At 50.4% G+C, this 19,633-nt stretch overlaps 2 protein-coding genes across 7 annotated transcripts in view; one reads left to right on the top strand and one right to left on the bottom strand.

The window, feature by feature from the left end:
- The window catches only part of PDGFRL (platelet derived growth factor receptor like), a 47,438-nt gene extending 29,913 nt beyond the window's left edge, over nt 1-17,525 (top strand). Inside the window, exons 3-6 of the mRNA XM_079779096.1 lie at nt 7,195-7,346; nt 11,785-12,078; nt 12,536-12,675; nt 14,859-17,525. Coding sequence (XP_079635222.1) covers nt 7,195-7,346; nt 11,785-12,078; nt 12,536-12,675; nt 14,859-15,047 — 775 coding nt within the window. The 3' untranslated portion in view covers nt 15,048-17,525. The remainder of the gene's footprint in view (nt 1-7,194; nt 7,347-11,784; nt 12,079-12,535; nt 12,676-14,858) is intronic.
- A 146-nt stretch (nt 17,526-17,671) lies between these two features.
- MTUS1 (microtubule associated scaffold protein 1) overlaps nt 17,672-19,633 on the bottom strand; it is a 131,419-nt gene continuing 129,457 nt past the window's right edge. For all 6 annotated transcript variants that reach the window (XM_079779090.1, XM_079779091.1, XM_079779088.1 and 3 more), the window contains 2 exons: nt 19,053-19,150; nt 17,672-18,298 (listed from right to left, as the gene is read on the bottom strand). In XM_079779090.1, the coding sequence (XP_079635216.1) occupies nt 18,085-18,298; nt 19,053-19,150 (312 nt within the window). In that variant the 3' untranslated portion in view covers nt 17,672-18,084. The remainder of the gene's footprint in view (nt 18,299-19,052; nt 19,151-19,633) is intronic.

Raw genomic sequence — 19,633 nt, 5'->3', positions numbered from 1 at the left:
AAAATTTCATTCTTTTTTATGGCCCAGTAATATTCCATTGTATATATGTACCACTTCTTCTTTATCCCCTCCTCTATCGATGGACACTTAGGTTGCTTCCACATCTTGGCTACTGTAGATAAAGCTGCAGTGAACATAGGGGTGCACGTATCTTTTCGAAGGAGTGTTCTGTGTTTCTTTGGATAAATACCCAGAAGTGGCCGCATCGTGGACTTTTCTTTCTATCCTTAGTTATAGGACTTCTGTTCAGCTAGTCTTCAGGTGGGTCTCATTGATGGTTGTTCTATAATTTAGTTGTAATTTTGATGTGGTTGTGGGAGGAAGGGAACATAGCCTTTACCTACTCTTCCATCTTGACTGGAAGTCTAAAATACAGTTGTTTTTTTTATTTTGTGTGTGGTTTGACATTTTTATTTTTTATTAAATTTATCAGAGTAACATTGGTTAATAACATTATATAATTTTCAGGCGTATGAGATTATAATTTGATATCTGTGTGCTCAACGCCCGAAGTCTAGTTTCCTTCTGTTCCGATATATCTGACCCCCTTTACTCACTGGCTCTTCCCCTCCCTCCACCTCCTCTGGTCACCACCATTCTGTTGTCTGTATGTATGAGTTTGTTTTTATTTATTTTGTGAGTTCTTCTTTTACTTTTTATTTTATTTTTCAATTATTTTTATTGTTTAAAGTGTTATGGATGTCCCCCTTTTTTCCCCATTGACCTCTCCTCCTCCCCTCTCCCACCCCCTCCCCAGGCCTTCACCCCACTATTGTCTGATTGTCTGAGTCCATGGGCTATGCATATGTGCATATAAGTTCTTTGGTTGATCTCTTCCCTCGCACCCCCCCTTCCCTTTATTTTACTTTTTGTTTTATATTCCACATATGAGTGAAATCATAGGTGGGTTTGTTGTTTGTGGTTGTTTGTTTTTTTTTTTTTTTGTCCTTTTCCGTCTGACTTATTACACTTAGCATAATCTTGAGAGAATTATGCAGAGTTTTTATTTTTAATACAATAATGTAGCATCTTAAAGATTCCAAGCTTGTATTCAGAGAATTGTCCTTGCTGATGAAAGAGATTGTGCACATTGGGTAACCCTGGGTATTTTCTTTACCGCAACTGTTGCTGCAATGAACTCATTAAAAACAAAAGCTGAAAGCAAAACACGTGCCCCAGGCTTTCTGGCTGAGTTTCCGTGGCTGCGTGGCAGTGGACCCGTGGTTTTACTTAAGGAACCTTGAGCGCTGAGATGGAAGAGAATTTCCTCTCTTTAGAAAACTGTCTTTTTTAAAATCCTCACTTGAGGTTATTGTTTCCATTGCTTTTTAGAGAGAGTGAATGGGAGAGGGGGAGAGAGGAACATCGATGTGAGAGAGACACATCAATTGGTTGCCAAGGATCAAATCTGCAACCAGGTACATGCCCTTGACCAGGAATTGAACCTGTGACCCTATGGTACGAGGGCTGACACTCTAACCTCTGGGCAACACCAGCCCAGGCCATAACTGTCGTTTTTTAATTCCCTTTTAGAGAAGGTTCTTGTCTCTGCCTCTTCCCCCTACACACACCTCCCCCAAACACACTTTTTTAGTTTGTGCCATAAGAGAGAGGGCACTCTGTCCCGACCCACTGGGCATTCATATGTGAGAAAAGGGGAGCAGAGAGCGAAGGCCCAGGCCCTGGTGTGTGCATTTATATGTGAGAACAGGGGAGCGGAGAACAAAGGCCCGGGTGTGTGCATTTATATGTGAGAACAGGGGAGCAGAGAGCGAAGGCCCGGGTGTGTGCATTTATATGTGAGAACAGGGGAGCAGAGAGCGAAGGCCCAGGCCCGGGTGTGTGCATTTATATGTGAGAACAGGGGAGCAGAGAGTGAAGGCCCAGGCCCGGGTGTGTGCATTTATATGTGAGAACAGGGGAGCAGAGAGTGAAGGCCCGGGTGTGTGCATTTATATGTGAGAACAGGGGAGCAGAGAGTGAAGGCCCAGGCCCGGGTGTGTGCATTTATATGTGAGAACAGGGGAGCAGAGAGCGAAGGCCCGGGTGTGTGCATTTATATGTGAGGACAGGGGAGCAGAGAGTGAAGGCCCAGGCCCGGGTGTGTGCATTTATATGTGAGAACAGGGGAGCAGAGAGCGAAGGCCCGGGTGTGTGCATTTATATGTGAGGACAGGGGAGCAGAGAGTGAAGGCCCAGGCCCGGGTGTGTGCATTTATATGTGAGGACAGGGGAGCAGAGAGCGAAGGCCCGGGTGTGTGCATTTATATGTGAGAACAGGGGAGCAGAGAGCGAAGGCCCGGGTGTGTGCATTTATATGTGAGAACAGGGGAGCAGAGAGCGAAGGCCCGGGTGTGTGCATTTATATGTGAGAACAGGGGAGCAGAGAGCGAAGGCCCGGGTGTGTGCATTTATATGTGAGAACAGGGGAGCAGAGAGCGAAGGCCCGGGTGTGTGCATTTATATGTGAGAACAGGGGAGCAGAGAGCGAAGGCCCGGGTGTGTGCATTTATATGTGAGAACAGGGGAGCAGAGAGCGAAGGCCCGGGTGTGTGCATTTATATGTGAGGACAGGGGAGCAGAGAGCGAAGGCCCGGGTGTGTGCATTTATATGTGAGAACAGGGGAGCAGAGAGCGAAGGCCCGGGTGTGTGCATTTATATGTGAGGACAGGGGAGCAGAGAGCGAAGGCCCGGGTGTGTGCATTTATATGTGAGAACAGGGGAGCAGAGAGCGAAGGCCCGGGTGTGTGCATTTATATGTGAGGACAGGGGAGCAGAGAGCGAAGGCCCGGGTGTGTGCATTTATATGTGAGGACAGGGGAGCAGAGAGCGAAGGCCCGGGTGTGTGCATTTATATGTGAGGACAGGGGAGCAGAGAGCGAAGGCCCGGGTGTGTGCATTTATATGTGAGGACAGGGGAGCAGAGGGCGAAGGCCCGGGTGTGTGCATTTATATGTGAGAACAGGGGAGCAGAGAGCGAAGGCCCGGGTGTGTGCATTTATATGTGAGGACAGGGGAGCAGAGAGTGAAGGCCCAGGCCCGGGTGTGTGCATTTATATGTGAGAACAGGGGAGCAGAGAGTGAAGGCCCGGGTGTGTGCATTTATATGTGAGAACAGGGGAGCAGAGAGTGAAGGCCCAGGCCCGGGTGTGTGCATTTATATGTGAGAACAGGGGAGCAGAGAGCGAAGGCCCGGGTGTGTGCATTTATATGTGAGGACAGGGGAGCAGAGAGTGAAGGCCCAGGCCCGGGTGTGTGCATTTATATGTGAGAACAGGGGAGCAGAGAGCGAAGGCCCGGGTGTGTGCATTTATATGTGAGGACAGGGGAGCAGAGAGTGAAGGCCCAGGCCCGGGTGTGTGCATTTATATGTGAGGACAGGGGAGCAGAGAGCGAAGGCCCGGGTGTGTGCATTTATATGTGAGAACAGGGGAGCAGAGAGCGAAGGCCCGGGTGTGTGCATTTATATGTGAGAACAGGGGAGCAGAGAGCGAAGGCCCGGGTGTGTGCATTTATATGTGAGAACAGGGGAGCAGAGAGCGAAGGCCCGGGTGTGTGCATTTATATGTGAGAACAGGGGAGCAGAGAGCGAAGGCCCGGGTGTGTGCATTTATATGTGAGAACAGGGGAGCAGAGAGCGAAGGCCCGGGTGTGTGCATTTATATGTGAGAACAGGGGAGCAGAGAGCGAAGGCCCGGGTGTGTGCATTTATATGTGAGGACAGGGGAGCAGAGAGCGAAGGCCCGGGTGTGTGCATTTATATGTGAGAACAGGGGAGCAGAGAGCGAAGGCCCGGGTGTGTGCATTTATATGTGAGGACAGGGGAGCAGAGAGCGAAGGCCCGGGTGTGTGCATTTATATGTGAGAACAGGGGAGCAGAGAGCGAAGGCCCGGGTGTGTGCATTTATATGTGAGGACAGGGGAGCAGAGAGCGAAGGCCCGGGTGTGTGCATTTATATGTGAGGACAGGGGAGCAGAGAGCGAAGGCCCGGGTGTGTGCATTTATATGTGAGGACAGGGGAGCAGAGAGCGAAGGCCCGGGTGTGTGCATTTATATGTGAGGACAGGGGAGCAGAGGGCGAAGGCCCGGGTGTGTGCATTCATATGTGAGAACAGGGGAGCAGAGAGCGAAGGCCCGGGTGTGTGCATTTATATGTGAGAACAGGGGAGCAGAGAGCGAAGGCCCGGGTGTGTGCATTTATATGTGAGAACAGGGGAGCAGAGAGCGAAGGCCCGGGTGTGTGCATTTATATGTGAGTACAGGGGAGCAGAGAGCGAAGGCCCGGGTGTGTGCATTTATATGTGAGGACAGGGGAGCAGAGAGCGAAGGCCCGGGTGTGTGCATTTATATGTGAGGACAGGGGAGCAGAGAGCGAAGGCCCGGGTGTGTGCATTTATATGTGAGGACAGGGGAGCAGAGAGCGAAGGCCCGGGTGTGTGCATTTATATGTGAGAACAGGGGAGCAGAGAGCGAAGGCCCGGGTGTGTGCATTTATATGTGAGAACAGGGGAGCAGAGAGCGAAGGCCCGGGTGTGTGCATTTATATGTGAGGACAGGGGAGCAGAGAACGAAGGCCCGGGTGTGTGCATTTATATGTGAGGACAGGGGAGCAGAGAGCGAAGGCCCGGGTGTGTGCATTTATATGTGAGAACAGGGGAGCAGAGAGCGAAGGCCCGGGTGTGTGCATTTATATGTGAGAACAGGGGAGCAGAGAGCGAAGGCCCGGGTGTGTGCATTTATATGTGAGAACAGGGGAGCAGAGAGCGAAGGCCCAGGCCCGGGTGTGTGCATTTATATGTGAGAACAGGGGAGCAGAGAGTGAAGGCCCGGGTGTGTGCATTTATATGTGAGGACAGGGGAGCAGAGAGCGAAGGCCCGGGTGTGTGCATTTATATGTGAGAACAGGGGAGCAGAGAGCGAAGGCCCGGGTGTGTGCATTTATATGTGAGAACAGGGGAGCAGAGAGCGAAGGCCCGGGTGTGTGCATTTATATGTGAGAACAGGGGAGCAGAGAGCGAAGGCCCGGGTGTGTGCATTTATATGTGAGGACAGGGGAGCAGAGAACGAAGGCCCGGGTGTGTGCATTTATATGTGAGGACAGGGGAGCAGAGAGCGAAGGCCCGGGTGTGTGCATTTATATGTGAGAACAGGGGAGCAGAGAGCGAAGGCCCGGGTGTGTGCATTTATATGTGAGAACAGGGGAGCAGAGAGCGAAGGCCCGGGTGTGTGCATTTATATGTGAGAACAGGGGAGCAGAGAGCGAAGGCCCGGGTGTGTGCATTTATATGTGAGAACAGGGGAGCAGAGAGCGAAGGCCCAGGCCCGGGTGTGTGCATTTATATGTGAGAACAGGGGAGCAGAGAGTGAAGGCCCGGGTGTGTGCATTTATATGTGAGAACAGGGGAGCAGAGAGCGAAGGCCCAGGCCCGGGTGTGTGCATTTATATGTGAGGACAGGGGAGCAGAGAGCGAAGGCCCGGGTGTGTGCATTTATATGTGAGAACAGGGGAGCAGAGAGCGAAGGCCCGGGTGTGTGCATTTATATGTGAGAACAGGGGAGCAGAGAGCGAAGGCCCGGGTGTGTGCATTTATATGTGAGGACAGGGGAGCAGAGAGCGAAGGCCCGGGTGTGTGCATTTATATGTGAGAACAGGGGAGCAGAGAGCGAAGGCCCGGGTGTGTGCATTTATATGTGAGGACAGGGGAGCAGAGAGCGAAGGCCCGGGTGTGTGCATTTATATGTGAGAACAGGGGAGCAGAGAGCGAAGGCCCAGGCCCGGGTGTGTGCATTTATATGTGAGGACAGGGGAGCAGAGAGCGAAGGCCCGGGTGTGTGCATTTATATGTGAGAACAGGGGAGCAGAGAGCGAAGGCCCAGGCCCGGGTGTGTGCATTTATATGTGAGGACAGGGGAGCAGAGAGCGAAGGCCCGGGTGTGTGCATTTATATGTGAGGACAGGGGAGCAGAGAGCGAAGGCCCGGGTGTGTGCATTTATATGTGAGAACAGGGGAGCAGAGAGCGAAGGCCCGGGTGTGTGCATTTATATGTGAGAACAGGGGAGCAGAGAGCGAAGGCCCGGGTGTGTGCATTTATATGTGAGGACAGGGGAGCAGAGAGCGAAGGCCCGGGTGTGTGCATTTATATGTGAGGACAGGGGAGCAGAGAGCGAAGGCCCGGGTGTGTGCATTTATATGTGAGGACAGGGGAGCAGAGAGCGAAGGCCCGGGTGTGTGCATTTATATGTGAGGACAGGGGAGCAGAGAGCGAAGGCCCGGGTGTGTGCATTTATATGTGAGAACAGGGGAGCAGAGAGCGAAGGCCCAGGCCCGGGTGTGTGCATTTATATGTGAGAACAGGGGAGCAGAGAGCGAAGGCCCGGGTGTGTGCATTTATATGTGAGAACAGGGGAGCAGAGAGCGAAGGCCCGGGTGTGTGCATTTATATGTGAGAACAGGGGAGCAGAGAGCGAAGGCCCGGGTGTGTGCATTCATATGTGAGAACAGGGGAGCAGAGAGCGAAGGCCCGGGTGTGTGCATTTATATGTGAGAACAGGGGAGCAGAGAGCGAAGGCCCAGGCCCGGGTGTGTGCATTTATATGTGAGAACAGGGGAGCAGAGAGCGAAGGCCCGGGTGTGTGCATTCATATGTGAGAACAGGGGAGCGGAGAACAAAGGCCCGGGTGTGTGCATTCATATGTGAGAACAGGGGAGCGGAGAACAAAGGCCCGGGTGTGTGCATTCATATGTGAGAACAGGGGAGCAGAGAGCGAAGGCCCGGGTGTGTGCATTTATATGTGAGAACAGGGGAGCAGAGAGCGAAGGCCCGGGTGTGTGCATTTATATGTGAGGACAGGGGAGCAGAGGCGAAGGCCCGGGTGTGTGCATTTATATGTGAGGACAGGGGAGCAGAGGGGAAGGCCCGGGTGTGTGCATTTATATGTGAGAACAGGGGAGCAGAGGGGAAGGCCCGGGTGTGTGCATTTATATGTGAGAACAGGGGAGCAGAGGGGAAGGCCCGGGTGTGTGCATTTATATGTGAGAACAGGGGAGCAGAGGCGAAGGCCCGGGTGTGTGCATTTATATGTGAGGACAGGGGAGCAGAGGGGAAGGCCCGGGTGTGTGCATTTATATGTGAGAACAGGGGAGCAGAGGCGAAGGCCCGGGTGTGTGACCAGCTTTGCTTCTGTTGACAGTGTGAAGCAGCACGAGCGCTACGGCCAGCTGACCCTGGTCAACTCCACCGCGGCCGACACCGGCGAGTTCAGCTGCTGGGGGCAGCTCTGCACCGGCTACATCTGCACGAAGGACGAGACCAAAACCGGCTCCACCTACATCTTTTTCCCAGGTAAAAGGTTCGCTGCCTCAGTGGACTCCTCACACGTCTGGACTTGCTCAGGGTAAAGGTTGCACTGTGTGCTGAATATCAATAATGACGGTCAGAGCCCTCCCTGTCGGTCAGGCCCTGGGCTCAAGGCTTTCCATCAATTAGTTCAGGTAAGTCTCTCACCAGCCCCTCAGGGCGAGTACTAACATCATTTCCATTTCCTTTCCCAATGGAAAAGTTGAGGTTTAGAGATTAAGTAAGTCCTTAAGGTTATACTACAAGGAATGCCTGTTATCAGAATTTGAACCCAGGACAGTCTGACTCCAGAGTTTGTACCTACCTACATTGTCCGATATGGTAGCCACTGGACACCTGGCTATTTACATTTAAATGGGAATTAAAATTAAACAAAATTTAAAACTCAGTTTCTCCGTGGCCCTTACATGTTTCCAGGGCTCCATTGCCACGTGTGGCTGGTGGCTGTCCTAGTGGTCATGTGACAGAGAACACCTCCATCATTGCAGAAAGCCCGGCTGTCAACTTTGAGTCACATGCTCTCATACCTGTGATGGCCTCTCTGGAACCCCCGCGGTCCTAGGAGGCCTGGCCAGAGGCCTCTTTGTATCTGTTCTCGTGAGTGCTGAGAGCTGAGGGTTGAGGGGCTGGATTCCCAGAGGTGGTGGTCCTTGAGTCTCCAGCCCCAGTCCCGGAGCCTGAGCCTGAGCGAGGTGCCTGAGAAGGCGCAGGTCAGAGTGAACTCTCCTCCCCCGTGGTGCTAGGTCTGGCTTTGCCGGGGGAATTGCACTTGGAGAAACAGGCACTGCAGAGGAGGTTGCAGGAGGGAGTTGGCGTTCTCCAGGGCCCAGCGGTCAGGGGCAGCTTTCAGGGCCTTACAGAGGCCACCCCCTGGTGAAGTCAGAATTCTTTTCTTTCTTTCTTTCTTTTTTTTTTTTTTAATTGATTTCAGAGAGGAAGGAAGAAGGAGAGAGAGATAGAAACATCAGTGAGAGAGAATCATTGACCAGCTGCCTCCTGCCCGCCCCACACTGGGTGATCGAGCCTGCAACCCGGGCTTGTGACCTGACCGGGAATCAAACTGTGACCTCCTAGTTCATAGGTTGACGCTCAACCATTGAGCCATGCCAGCTGGGCCAGAATTCTTTCTTAGTGTCGTAGGCAGGCACTTTCAGGAGTTTTGTCCACTTCCTGAATCCATCTGCCTTTCAGACCTTAGTGATTTAGGCCTATGACTCAAATGACCTGATGCCCTGGCCATTAATGAGTGCTTTAACAAAATCTCACATATAATCCCTTCCCGTCCAGAGAGCGCCTCTCCGGCCAGCGCCTCCCATGGCCCCGGAGGCCCATGGATCTCATTTCACTTCCAAATGCCCCCGGGAACTGAGTAGAAACTGATTTGTTATCTCGGAGTGATAAATAATGACGCGGATGCTGAGCCTCGGAGGGCAAGGTGACCCGTTCAGTGTTTCATGGCTTACAGCGGCTGAGTGAAGATCCAGCCCTGTTTTTCTGACCCGGGACCCAATGTTCTTACTGCCCTGACCCGTTTCGAAGACCAGGTGATTGACTGATGGGCAGACAAACAGGCACTAGCTAGCATAACGGGCGTTGTCAGGAGAACTGCTCACAGTTGTTCACAGGTAATCCCTTCTGATCCTCATTCTGGAATGTGCTACGCAGAAAGCCCACGTGCCTTAGTGTTATACCGCCCTGGGAAGCAACAGTGGAAAAGGCACCTACGACTAAATCAGGGCCTCTTATTTGGACGAGGACTGATAGCATATTTCACATGACAGAAGGAAGACTTTTCTGTCACAGTTAGCCCTGTTGTGTATTCCCAAAACATTGGTTTTTGAACTGAGATTTTTGAACTGAAGACTTCCCTTGAGCAAAATGCCCTATTAGAGTCCTGGGCTCTCTCTGAGTTTTAGAGGCAGGTCTTCTCCCTCAATGCAGGGAAGCCCCTTTGTGAATCAAAGGAACACCCCCAAATTAGTATTTATTTCAACATAAATATTATGTTGAGTATTGACCTATGAACCAGGAGGTCACAGTTCGATTCCTGGTCAGGGCACATGCCCGGGTTGTGGGCTCAATCCCCAGTAGGGGGCGTGCAGGAGGCAGCCAATCAATGATTCTCTCTCATCATTGATGTTTCTGTCTCTCTCCCCCTCTCCCTGCCTCTCTGAAATCAATCAAAAAGGGGGGTGGGGTGTGTGTGACCCAATGGGTTGTAGCATTTTCTCAATCCTCAACACAAAGTGGAGAGTCCAGTTGGATTTTCAGTATGGGGTTTAGCAGTTTGTCTTCTCAGGCCTGGTGAGTCTGCAAAACCAGGATGGGCTGTGGTGAGAGCTGAGCGTTCTGCTGCTGGCTCTGGATCCCTTCAGAACATATGCTTTCCCTCTGCCCACACAGAGAAACGTCTGGCATTCATTATGTTCGCGTGTTCCCTGGCGCTTGATTGCAAACACTGTGAAGCTTCCTTTTGATTGTTGGTAATTTGTGCAATTTTTGTGTTAATTTGTGCAACTGTGACATATTATATTTAATCTTATCCAGGAGGCACTCATGTGTTTTTCCCCCCTAACTTTTTATTGAAGTATAACAAAGCAAAGTACACACATCATAGCTCTACAGCTCAATCAATTACCCTCAAGTCACACGTGACTGCCACCAGATCAAAGAGGGGAACATCACTGACAACAGGCCTTTCTCATGGCAAAGGGCTTGGGCTCCAGCCTTCATATGTAGGAAAACCACATGAAGGAGCACTGTTATGGAGTTGGTAATCATTTGGATTTTAGTTTATAGCCTATTAACTAATTCTTTTGGAAATCTACATTTCCATGTGTTTAGTTTTTCTTAAAGTCATATTTTTTTATCTGCTCGAGTAGATGCAAACATATTTGCAAGGGGCCTATGTCATCTACAATTCTTTGAACTTTAACATACTTTTTTGGGCAGATGGAATGTGCTGATTGTAAGTGAAAAATTTTTTTTCTGTTTGTTAAAGCCACTGGTGTGGTCACTTCTTTTCAAAGCAGGTCCAAGTGAGACCACATTTTTGTATTCCGAGATTCCGATGGTTACCATACTGGCTTCGCTCCCTGGTTTCAGTTTTCTCTACAAACCCTTAAAACCGAAGTTGCTTCTAAGCCTTACAGTCATCAACTCCTTAAACGTTTTGGCCAAAAAGACATCTTGAATACTACCTACTCTGGATTCTTCTCTTTACAGGTGGGGCTGACATACCCAAGGCCACGCAGAATTGCTGTTTGTGAACACAGGACTGTTAGGTGCCCCTTGCCTGAGCCTGAGAGTCAGTTTCTCAGGAGGTGGCCTGAGCCAGCCAGGCTGATAGGAAGCCCGGAAAAGACAGGGCCTAGCATACTCTTCCTTGACCTCAGGCAGAGCCGGGGGGAAGGACCTGCATGGTAGTGGCACCCGTTGCAAAGAAGTCTTGGCTCGTGAAGACATTTGATGACATATCCAGGAATTCTGGCCCTGACCTAAAACATCGCATGGACTGTCGCACAAAGAAGGGTAGTGCAGGAGAAAGCCAAGAATAATTGGTTGTTTCGGGAACATTGCAGGAAAAACATGGGAAACAATTGAACAAGTGTTGGGGTATAATTAAGTTAAATGACTTCTCTTAATTACGATAATATCCTCTCATAGTATAGAAAACAAAAGATTTAACGTGCCATGCCAAAAATAAACAAAAAATAAACGTCAACTCGGAGTCCTTTGTACTAAGGAAAGTCGGGGCATACCAGCCCTCATTTCTGTAAGATAAAAAAGCCATTTTCTCCTCATTTCTGTAAGATAAAAATGCCATTTTCTGTGCTTAAAAAACACACGGAGTGACTTCAGAGGGAACAGGGGTGTAAGAAACTGGCTGGAGGTCCCCAGCCCTGAGGCAGCCAAGCTGAGCTCAGAACCTGAGGTTAGCGGTAGCAGGTTCCTCGTCTGTCTCTTCTCCATTCCCTTTCCATGGGCCTTGGCAGGAACGGGGTGCACTGGGCTGGATTCTCAGGGAGCTCTGCCGTGCTGGGATCCGCCTCCAACCGCACTTCCTGAGCAGGTCACGGGGCTAATTTCTCCAGAGACACAGCCGGTTATTTCCAGGTCTTGAGGCTGCCCTGATCGGATGGAAATCAGCCTCCTCCCCTGCTTCCTTAGAGAGTGAGCCATGGGCCTGATTTGGGCTTGAACTAAGACCTACTTTATTTCCCTTAAGGAGTTGGGAAATAATAGCATCCTTCTTCAGAAAGGGGAAAATTATTTAAAAATAGCTTTCTCTACTCCCAAGGACTCAGTATTCTGAGTATATTGTCAGTCCCCTCTCATCTTTGTGCCCTGGAGTGGAGAATCCATAAAGTGTTCTTTACCTTGTTCCTCCCGAACAAATAAGCCCGTGTCCCTTGCTTTGCAGAGAAAGGAGAACTCTTTGTGCCTTCTCCCAGTTACTTCGATGTTGTCTACCTGAGCCCGGACAGACAGGCTGTGGTTCCTTGTCGAGTGACCGTCCTGTCAGCCAAAGTCACGCTCCACAGGGAGTTCCCGGCCAAGGAAATCCCGGCCAATGGAACAGACATCCTTTATGACATGAAGAGAGGCTTTGTGTACCTGCAACCTCATTCTGACCACCAGGGGGTGGTCTACTGCAAGGCGGAGGCTGGGGGCAAGTCGCAGATCTCTGTCAAGTATCAACTGCTCTACGCAGAAGGTAAGCGTGTTTCCCACCAGTGCCTAGATTTCAGTGGCTTCCAGCTGGTCAGTAGCAGGCACTGCTGTTCCTAAGGATGGATGGAAATTAGGAGGCACAGAATGCCGTTCTTAATGGCTCCTTTATTGCACCACCATTTCTAGAATGTTCTACTTCCTTGTCTGTGACCATGACCTTCAGATGAACCCTGGCAGACCTTTTAGCCTCCTCCCCTAATCACAAGGGGAATGGCTGGGCCTGGGGAGTTCTGGGTGCCGACCCCATTAGGACCACCAAGGTAGAGAAAGAGGAGGCTTTAAGGAATCCGAAAATGGTGGGATGGAGGCAGCCTGGTGCTCACTGGGAGAGGCGGAAATGTTACACATCTGTCCAAAGAAAACAATGTGCCTGTAGGTTTGTCTTCAGTGTTGCCCTCATGAATTTCACCTCACTTTCCCTGTCTCCTGCTTAATGCCAGTTCCCAGCGGCCCCCCATCCACAACCATCTTGGCATCTTCAAACAGAGTGAACAGTGGGGACGACATCAGTGTCCTCTGCACTGTCCTCGGGGAGCCTGACGTCGAGGTGGAGTTCAGGTGGATCTACCCAGGCCAGAAGGTAAGACCTTACCCTCACTCAGCCAGTTGTTCAAGTTCAGGTGTGTCTCCCTCTTCCCCACCTGCCACTGATGAAGACCTTAACTTACGCGGTGCAAGAAATGTGTGGGGCTAAGGTAGGGGCCAGGACTTGCTGGTTGTCTTCTAAGACAGCGGTCGCCAACCTTTCGGACCTCACGGACCCACCAGTGGTCCATGGGCCACCAGTTGGTAACCACTGTTCTAAGATGTTTCAGTATATTTACAAATGGCTTTTTTTCTTAATAGAAAAGGTGCCTGGGCTCCATCAGGTAATTCACTCAGTGTACCCTCTTCATGTGTGATTCCTCTTCATAATTCTTTTTTAATATATTTTTTTAATCAATTTTTGAGGAGAGGGAGAGAGAGATAGAAACATCAATGATGAGAGAGAATCATGGATTGGCTGCCTCCTGCACAAACCCACACAGGGGATCGAGCCAACAACCCGGGCATGTAGCTGGCCAGGAATCAAACCGTGACCTCCTGGTTCATAGGTTGATGCTCAACCATTGAGCCACACCAGCTGGGCTTATCTTCATAATCCTTAAATAAGAAGGAGCAGGGGTTTGAAAGGGACAGGACGGGCCTCCCTCTTTCTCCACCCCAACCTCAACCTTCAGTCTTAATTCTGGGCCGCTTAGAGGCCAATCTAACTTCCTTCTGGTTCCTTTCTGTCTGGCACACAAGCTGTGCCCGTGGTGAGGAGCTCTGAGCAGACACCCACAGGCCCCGTCCAAAAGGTGCCGTGAGGCCAGAGATCTTTTTAAAATAGACTTCCCATAAAAGCAGCTACAGCTTATGTAGCCTCTGTGCGTGCTCTGCTCACTAATAGAAACAGCTCTGCTACCAACATGGAACGAGCCCTTTGTTGCCAGAAGAGACTTGGCCTCTTGAGATGTACTCAGTAGCCAACACCCTTCTGGCTCTAGGGGCTGTGATTGGTGGAAAATAACTCTCCCTGGAGAATGGTATTTTCCGGCCTTCTGGTACCGGTACCAGCTTTTACACAGTTGTCCCAATTAGAAAACATTAATGATTTTCAAGAGAGATTTCTTTTACATTGCTAATTATTATTTTACGAGCAGAAGGGGGATGAACTGAGTTACACTATATTACAGTTGGTAAGCTAATCCAGAAAATACTACGTTCTTATCACCGGATTTGGATGAAGTCTCTCCAAGGTGACCATCTGACGTTCTGGAAATAGGGAGTTACGTCACTTAGGGCGTCACCTTATCCATCCCTGGTACAACTTCTCTCCCACGGGAGCCCTCAGCATGTTTGACTTATCATCCTTCTCTTTCTCCCAAAGCCGCACAATTGGGAGCTTTTATTCACTTGCATGGGGAGTGCTTTGGGCTCTTTTTGACCAGAAATTCTGTAAATAAGAACCAGTGAGTGAGAGGGTGAACGTGGGCAACGTAGAGAAGTGTGGAAAATTTTATCTACGTCTTGTTGAGTAATACCAGGTCTAACTCCTTGGAGTTCCAATTCCAAAAGAATCCATCTTATATTCAGTAGAAATTTACTGAAGAGCCCGGCCGGCATGGCTGAGTGTCCATCTATGAACCAGGAGGTCATGGTTCGATTCCCGGTCAGGGCACAGGCCCTGGTTGTGGGCTCAATCCCCAGTGTGGAGCATGCAGGAGGCAGCCGATCAGTGATTCTCTCTCATCATTGATGTTTCTACCTCTCTCTCCCTCTTCCCCTTCTTTCTGAAATAAATGCAAATACATTTTTTAAAAACTTACTAAAGAAAAGGGCAGAGAGAGTCAACAGTGTAATGAAATCCCAGACTGTGCTTTGGAAAACATGCCGCTGAGAATGACGATCCAGTGCGAAAGCACCCATGGTAAGGTGACCAGATCGTCCCGCTTTTGGCGGGACAGTCCCGATTTTTAACAATTTGTCCCGCGTCCCACGGCGTTTTTAAAAAGTCCCTAAGATTCTTTCCAAAAATAGGGACTTTTTTAAAACGCCGTGGGACGCGGGACAAATTGTTAAAAATCGGGACTGTCCCGCCAAAAGCGGGACGATCTGGTCACCTCAACCCATGGGCCTCGCAGACCGGTCTTGTCTAAGCACGGCTCCGTGCTGAGTGACTGGGACCTGTTTATAGCCACGTGTCGTCCCTTCTTCATCCCTGTGGGTGTCGTTAAACAGGATGAAAGGCCCGTGACCATCCAGGACACCTGGAGGCTGATCCACAGGGTCCTGGGGCACACCACCAGGATCTCCCAGAGCGTCCTGACGGTGGAAGACTTGGAGACCATCGACGCGGGGTATTACATTTGCACGGCCCAGAACCTCCACGGACAGACCACAGTAGCCACCGCTGTGGAGTTCTCCTGACTTGGAAAACGAGGTGCAGTGGGCTGACGGGAAGCCCACGTGTGCACACCACCAGCTCGGGCGTCCTTGTGGCTCGTGCTTTGCCGGAGGCTGATGTCCAGCGCCAAACCCCGGTCCCCGCCTTGTGAGTAAGACCCAGACATCCAAACACACAGGAAGTCGTCCGGTCTAATAATAGACGTGTTCACTCCTCGGACAGAAAGCATGTCTTTTGATTGCTTACCTACATATATGCGCTTCTGGTTTGTATACTCAAGAGAGCATATATGTGAACAACTTTTTATAATCGTCTCTATTAAATGAGCAAGTTTTTGTAAAATAAATGTAAAACTGGGCTAAGTGCTCGTGTTTTAGGTTGGCAGAAGGACTTGTTGGTAGTGATGTTTGGGTTAACCTTAACTTCCATTTGATTTTAATCACAATACATGAGCATCTAAAAATGTAGTAACTATATATGGACTATGATATGAAAGTATCCCAAAAAATCATAGAAACTTGCTTTTTATTTAAAAAAAAAAGGCTGCACTCAGAAGTAACTAGTTCTAGATTAGTACATTCAGAAAGATTTACAGCATGTGCTTTTAAAAGTTTAATTTTCAATATAAAATAGGTATGCAGATCAAGGAGAATTCAACTTCATTTAGCATCTGCAAAAATATTTAGAGCATAGTTTTCTCACCTTCAAGAGCGGAAATTGTTAAAAACAGTCAAAAGTTATTCCTCCAAAACACAGAGCTCTGAATTTAGAAAAGGAAAGCTTCATTCTGAGTTGAGCTCTGTGAGCCACGTTTCAGCCCACGGCCAGTGCTGTGGCTGCAGTGGGAATGCCTGGGGGACGGCTGAGGAGGCGGCCCAGCGCCAGCGCCTGGGCTGCGAGGAGGGCTGTAAGCTGGGCAGCGCTTGGGAGAGTGAAGTATGTCACAGGTTGCACTTCTTATATTAAATATTCCAGCATTGTTTATTTAATCAAGGTAAAAATACACTTTGCATCATTACAAACTGAGCACAATTAATAGTTTTTACACATCCGTATACTGTATGACGTGCCGACATTGGACATCCTACGTGAAACATGTGGTTTGAAAACAGTCTCCAGGTTCTCCATGTTGTTTCCTACCTTCTCTCCAGTTGTCTCCCATTCTCTGAGGACACTTTATACTAACTGTGTAAGACTGATTTCCCCAGACACCTAAAGGGTATGGAGGAGAGCAGGGATCAGCACGAGATTTACCATGCGCGGGCACGGATGGCAAATCCACCTCCGGCTAATGACACTGAGCACAGCTGGGAAGGGTAAGCAGAGAGACCTCAGAAGGTGGCAGCGGGCCGATTCCCGCTTGTCAGAAGCACACACGGAAGGTTACATACACAATACACTAGTGAGGCTTAGACTTCAGACACAATCACTAATAATTGGGAAAAAAACACCATGCATCATGAATATTAATTTACTATGTAGTGTACATGTAATGATGACTCAAATACCACCCCCCCCCGCCCCAGCATCCTGGACCTGTTCTTACCATGGGGGCTATTTGTACAGCCATCAAACGTCAGCGATGCAGATTAGTAAATACTGACATCACCAGGTTGACACATGCAGGGAGGGGGCAGGGCGGGGGAAGCCAAGGATGAGAACGGGGGGGGGGGGGGGGGGAGGTAATAAGTGAAGTTTGGAAGAGAAACTGAAATGCAACCCGGAGGAGAGTCCTACGAGTAGAAAAAGCCACATTTTCTACTCGTAAGCTGGCCATTCTGCCTTCCCAAAGGCAGAAGGATCCCTCAAAGGGCACACGGGAACTTGGCGTTTTATCTTCTATGAAATGCTGCATCGCTGGTTTCATCAAGGTACTCCTGTCCATGGATACACACGGAGTCTACCTTTCTTAGTTCTGCGAGCCAGTGACTCTCTCGTTCTTTATTCCTTCTAGGGGTTCCCAAAACTTGTACTATCAGATCCAGGCTGTGGCTTATTTGGAGAGTGGTGTCAGCACCTTGAGGATGAGCTGGCTCTGGAAAAGCACATGCCACTATCCTTGTCCCAGAGAGCAATAGGAAGGAGGTAGGAGGGTTGCTTTGTGGCTCTAGCTGGGGGAGGGAAGGAAGGAAAGGGAGGAGGCGAGGATAAGGGGAGAAGACAATAGCTGACATCACTGAGGACAGCTTAGGTCACGGTAAACGTGAGGCAGGAGCAAACTGCTGCCGCCCCTTTTCTTTGTACAGAATTTTAGAAAAATTTGGGTTTGACATTTGCTCGTAGCCTGAGAAAATGGATCGTAGTAAAATGTCAGGTTCACAGGGGAACGTTAAAATGCTACAGGAAAAAAAAAATCTTGTTGGTTTTAACTGACATGGCTGAACACTGAAAGAATGCCAAGAAACTTCCAAAGGATACAGACACTGCACAGATGCGGACCAATCAAAACGCTTCCTGTCACCCCCGCCCCGTGTCAGAGGGCGGAGCGGAGTGGGTGGCAGAGAGAGTCATCATTCAAGCAAGGATCGCTCTTCCTTCTATGGCTTTTTGCAGAGATGCACACACCGACTTAGCTGATTAGTACAGGCCCAGAAACACGCAGCTTTTGACGTGCAATACACAGCAAAGGAGGCAGCATCAGACACAGGACACTCGCGACATCCCTTTTATTCACGCATCCCCCAAATAAAAATCACAAGAAGGTGCCTGTGGCGAAGAACATTATAAAGGTTATATAAATCTTTATCTTAAGAGGCCCCTGAGAGTTTTTCCCCTTATGCTTACGTGAGAAAGGCAATGTTCTTTTAAGTGCTTTGTGCAAATGTCCGTGCAGATCGCTTCCGAAATCCTTTTGGGGAGGAGTCTCTTGGCCAGAGAGCCACGTGTTCCTCCTGAGCTCCGGGGCTCCCCAAGGAGCCGATGCAGGGGGCCGAGCCTTTCCAGTTCTAGGGCGGTAAGGACACGCCGGCCCACGTGGCTTCTGGACCCCTCGACCGTGGTGAGGGTCAGCCCTGCGGACCCGTGACAGTGCTCTCAGACAGTCTCCCGCTGGCCGAAGCGTCATCTGGGCGACACGCTGGGGCTGGGGAAGGAGCCGGAATTCCGCGGCGACTGGAAGGGGATGGCGGGGGACGTGGGGGACCTGTCGGAGCCGCACAGGTCCCCGTTGTGCAGCTTCCACAGGAGCTCCTCGTTCTCCATGGACAGGCGCTTGTTGACTTTCGACTCCTTCTCCAGCCACTCCTGCAGGGTGGCCTGCTCGTTGGACAGTTGCCTGAACGACAAAAAAAAAAAAAAGAGGCAGAAACCACATGGATCTTTATTTTTATTGATTTCAGAGAGGAAGGGAGAGAGAGAGAGAGAGAAACATCAATGATGAGCATCATTGATCGGCTGCCTCCTGCACGCCCCCTACGGGGGATCAAACCTGCCACCCAGGCATGTGCCCCGACCAGGACTCGAACCATGACCTCCTGATTCATAGGTCAGTGCTCAACCACTGAGCCACACCCAGCTGGGCATGGATCTGAATTTCTGAAAAATGTACTTGAAAAAAATTTTTTCATGCCTTTTTAAATTTGAGAGTCCAGAAAAATGACCCCTGGGCATGGGTATTGGCTGCCTAAGAAACCCAGGAAGTGGGAGCCAAAGGGAAAGCTGCTCTCTGGGGCCAATGTCACAGGAGGCTCCGTGACGCTCCCGCAGATCACCTGAATGTCACGTGACTGTCCTGGGTGGGGCGGTTCCCCACTGGGTCCTGTGATGCTCTTTCTCTGAAGGCATCTCAGCGTCACTACGCCAGGGGCTCTGGGGGGAGGCTGGCCTGCTTAGGTCTCAGCACCCAGCCCAGGCCCCCACGGTCAGGCCATGAAGTGCCACCATCACACTTCCCAGGTAGAAACCAGCACCTGCTCCACCACCCTCTGCGATCCCGCTCCCAGGAGGCGGCTGGGGAGTGGGGTGAGGCCCAGTGACACTAAACGTAGGAGGAAGGGGGAGATCGGAAAAACTGGGCGTTTTCTCTTTACCTTGAAATTGCAATGTGCTTGTCTATCCGAGCTTTTAACTCCTCGTTCTCCTGCTGACATCGCTTCAGCTTGTCGACCAGCGCTGTGTTGTTGTCCTCCTGGGGGCGAACAAGCATGCCAACGGTTAGACATTAAAAACAGGGAAACAAAGCCCTCGTTTCCTACGGCAGATTCCTGACACCAGCACACACTGGAGAGATCTAATTGAGGCAAGTTTAATTGTATAGTGAAAACCTATCCACGGACACATTGCAAAACAGAATCTGAAGCAGCAAAGCAGAGCATCTAGGTCAAGCATATTAAACTTGTGGCTGGTGGACTGCATGCCTCATCCTTCTATATAATAAAGAGGTAATATGCAAATTGACCCTCATGCCCTCACAAGATGGCTGCCTACGACCAGGCCGGCAGGGGGGTTAGTGAGGGATGACCAAGCAACTGAACAAGCAGGCTGCATGGGGCAACCAGGCCGGCAGGGGGGGCAGTTGGGGGCAACCAGGCCGGTGGGGGGAGGCAGTAAGAGGTGACCAGGCCAGTGGGGGGGAAGTCAGGGGCGACCAGGCCAGTGGGAGGGGTGCAGT

This window comes from Cnephaeus nilssonii (assembly GCF_951640355.1).
Source record: "Cnephaeus nilssonii genome assembly, chromosome: 8".
NCBI lineage: Eukaryota > Metazoa > Chordata > Mammalia > Chiroptera > Vespertilionidae > Cnephaeus > Cnephaeus nilssonii.
This window is presented reverse-complemented; position numbering and strand designations above follow the sequence as displayed.